General features: G+C 50.3%; 1 protein-coding gene across 1 annotated transcript in view; it reads right to left on the bottom strand.

The window, feature by feature from the left end:
* Positions 1 to 305: 305 nt before the first annotated feature.
* Positions 306 to 3,802, bottom strand: part of meis1a (Meis homeobox 1 a) — an 18,099-nt gene continuing 14,602 nt past the window's right edge. Inside the window, 4 exon segments of the mRNA XM_020620290.1 lie at positions 306 to 836; positions 1,611 to 1,718; positions 1,908 to 1,997; positions 3,612 to 3,670. Of these exon segments, the coding sequence (XP_020475946.1) occupies positions 1,666 to 1,718; positions 1,908 to 1,997; positions 3,612 to 3,670 (202 nt within the window). The 3' untranslated portion in view covers positions 306 to 836; positions 1,611 to 1,665.

Raw genomic sequence — 3,802 nt, 5'->3', positions numbered from 1 at the left:
ACTAATTTAGCTACACAAAACGTCTTTACGATTTGGGTATTTGGCATCAATACAAGTGTCTTATTGGCACCGCCGCTGCTGGAATAGTACACTTTTTACAGCGCAGAAAGTCTGAGAAGTGAAGAAGGAGAAACGTGAACCTCGAGGTCAGTCCGTGAGTAAACATAATTAATCAGCTCCCCGCCTGCCGTCTGTGCTCGTACTTACCTGTCAGCGCTTCACAGCAGTTTGTTTCACATCTGGACACAAGCAGCCAAACACACCAGGTGTCTCTTCATAATAACACACTCTCAGGAATCGAAGAACACAGTTGCTTCATGTTTTATTTTGGAACTCAGATTTGTGGGGCTTGAGGGAGGACAGACGTCTGTGACTCAGACACACAGTGTGAACGCTGAACCAGGACCGGGCCTCCGTCCTTCAAACAGCAGCGGCAGAGCGCTCATACCGACTCGTCTGTGAGCGTCCACAGTGCCGTCCGTCAGTCTGCAGAGGTGTCCTCTTTCAGTAGAAGCCCTCAGGAAATCCAGACACCAGGTTCATGAGTTCATCGGCCAGAGAGCCAGGTCTGCTGGTGTCAGATGGGCCACTTCTGTGGTTCTAGTCCAGAGGAGGAACAGAAGGTTGAATGTTTGTGTCCTGATCAGGTACCACAGCTGTTTGGTTTTCCTCATCTGTCTGCACTTCCTCTTTGTGCTTCAGCTGGAAGACCTGAAGTCCTGAGGTGCTTCCTCATCAGGCCAGGTAGCCAGAGGGGTGGGGCTGAGGGGAGCACAGGGGAGGAGGCCTGGGGTCCTGGTCCAGCCAGGGAGGGCTGTAGACCTGCTGGAAGGGTCCTGCAGACAAAACAGAACCAAGAGGAGAAATGTGTGTTAGAGGAGAAAGTCTCGTGTCCGACTGCGTGATGGCTGCATCAAACACAGCTGGGTCAGATGGACAAAACAACAGAAACACCTGTAGAATAAAGCAGAGCAGTTCATTGACCTCACAGCTGAATCAACACCAAAGCAGCCTGAACATGATCACCTTCAACAGGGACGTTTACTGCTGGATCAGACTGGCTGCCACCACTGGCCTCAAGCGTCAGATCTCCTCCATTTTGACATGTCAGCAGCACAGGGTTACAGGTGAAGAGTGAAAGCAGAGCAGCCGACAGGTGCAACATCTGTGGAACATCTGTACCAGCACTGTTTGACTTCAACTGTAGAGACACAGATGTGGCCAGCTGTTGGACCACACTGCCAGCAGCTGGACACATGGAGGAGGCCGATGGTGCGGTTTGAGCCAGGTGTTCCTAATAAACTGACTACAAGTGTGTGGGTGTGTTGCAGCTGCATCAGATCGCAGCAGGTGCATTGTCTCCTTAAAGAAAGAGCGACCTCCTTCTGAAGGCTCTTTAATTGACCTCGGTCCCAGTGATGTTGCCACCTGACTGACCACAAACCTCCACCCATCCACTTCTCCACCCCTCCACCCCTCCGTCGCACACACCACCTGGGTGTTATTCTTGTGCGCACGTGGCTCACATTTCAGTTACACCTGTGGATGTGTGGCAGTTTAGGGGTGACACGCTGAGCCAGGGTCAAACACAGAGCAGGAACCCTACTCACAGCGTTTCCTGGGCCGCTCCTCCGGCGGCCGGGCGGCGCGGCGCTGCTGCTGGTGCTACATGTAGTGCCACTGTCCCTCCAGCCCCATGTCCACACCGGCCACAGGCCCTGCACCACAAACACATCAGCAAACATGGGGCCACATACAATCGCTGAGCTCTAGTTTGATTCTAGTTTCCTGTGTTTCCTTAACTCCCTCAGATCTTCTGAAGATAAAAACAACAAAACATGCTCCTTTACCAGACACAGTATTACAGCAAACAGGGAGTTGGCTTGAACTGGTGTGTGTGTGTTTACCAGGCGGTCTGATTCCCACGTGCGTCTGTCTGTCCACGACAAAGCCTCCCATTGGCTGACCATCAGGGCCGTACGCTGAAACCTGGCTCACTGTGGACGGAGACACAGATACGCTTGTTAATCATCTCACTCTGGCGTCCACGCTGTGAGCTGCAGGACGATCCCATCCACAACCAGTCATCTTACATAGACAGGAAATGTAATCAGGGTAATAATAATAAAATCCTGGACACCTGTTAAGAGCCTGCAGTGTTACCAGATGTTCCTTTATGAAGAAATCAGCCTCCTCTTCCTCGTACGTTGTTCTGGACTCTGTGTTGTGCTGTCTTTACAGACTGTGACTTGTGGGTCGTCTTTTATAATCATCTTTTCTTACATTCCTGCACCGAACAGCGAGCCTGCTGTCGTGTTTACAGCTGTTTGTGCTGTAAATGGTTTAGCATCTGATGGAGGAGGAGGAGGAGGAGGAGGAGGAGGAGGGTGGGGCTGGGCCATTCATCACTGATGAGATGACAGTAAATGAAACAGATTCATCCTCATGGGGAAATTTGTGGAGTGAACCGTCTTCCTCAGTGGGAGTGAGTGGAGTTTCCAGTCTAACCAGTCCCATTGCCTGGAACTGAAGCCTTTCACAGGTTCTTGATGCTTCTGTGTGGAAGTCAGCCCCGTGGTTGATGCTAACAAAGCACAGGGGCCTAAAGGCTAGTGGCACTGCTTTAGCTGGGCGTCTGTTTTAATCCCAGGTTAGAACGGTCAGTGGAGGGGTCAGTCAAAGCGATTAGCATCTCTGTCTGGAGCTAATCCTGCTGGGTTTAGAGCCCATTCAGTGATGGAGTTTGCACCTCTCTGCTCAGTTTAACACAGTGAGCAGGGGCCAGATCTCTGGGGAGGCTCTACAGCATCTCATAGTCTGACTTGGCCTGCGTCTTCACTGTGTGGGTTTACATCCACACACACATGGTCAGAGTATCCTGGTTCTGTGCATGTAATCACCCCGAACAGGACCTGGACAGGGTTTCCGATGAGCGTCCACAGCCGTGTGCTCAGCTGGAGTCAGATTCTGAAACTGGTTTATACGAAAAATTAGCCTCGGCGTTGTCACATAATGGTCAAAATATAGGATCTATAAACCAAAACATATGATGTGAATAGTGAACCACAGTGACAGTGGTAAGACACGTGATAACCGCCAACTCAAACCAAGGTACTGATGTGCATTTAGCCTCTTACACAGGTGGAAACTCTACTTGTCATAACAACAACAAGCGACAGAGCTGAGGACGAGCTGAGTCAAATGCTTCTAGTTTTACATAGATCCGTTCATGTTTGGCAGCCAAGCAGGCTGAAAAGAGAACTTCTCATGTTCCTGCAAAGCAGAGACCAGATCAGACTGGGACACATTTCTTCTTCACTGTCCAGGCAGCGGCTTGTCCGAGCAGCGCCAGAGCGTTTGAGACCGTGATCGTTCCTGACACTTGTGAGTCCAAACAGCAGCTTTATCGGTACAAGCATCTTCCACGTCTACAACGCCCATGTTTCCTTTTTCTTCCAGGTTTGTTTGTCCAAATCTTAAAGATCCTGAATGCAAAGACGTGTTTCCACTGCTCACACATACAGAGGGTTAGGCATGTCGCCACTTCTGCTGCTGCACTTACCGGGTGTGTGTCTGAACTTAAATATCACAATATTTAATATAAAACGTACCTGCTCTGTTGGACTGGTCGACCATGGGCTGAACAATCCGCCGCCGTGCATTGATGAACCTGAGGAAAAGACAGGAGGGAAGCATGAGGAGGAAAACCGTCACAGTTTACTGTTTGTTCACAGGTAGAGCTGTGGTTCACTGGACATCCAACTGCACAAAACCCTTCTCTGACAGCTAATGTGTTCTCTCT

The sequence above is a fragment of the Monopterus albus genome, unplaced genomic scaffold, assembly GCF_001952655.1.
Source record: "Monopterus albus unplaced genomic scaffold, M_albus_1.0 scaffold235.1, whole genome shotgun sequence".
Classification (NCBI taxonomy): domain Eukaryota; kingdom Metazoa; phylum Chordata; class Actinopteri; order Synbranchiformes; family Synbranchidae; genus Monopterus; species Monopterus albus.
This window is presented reverse-complemented; position numbering and strand designations above follow the sequence as displayed.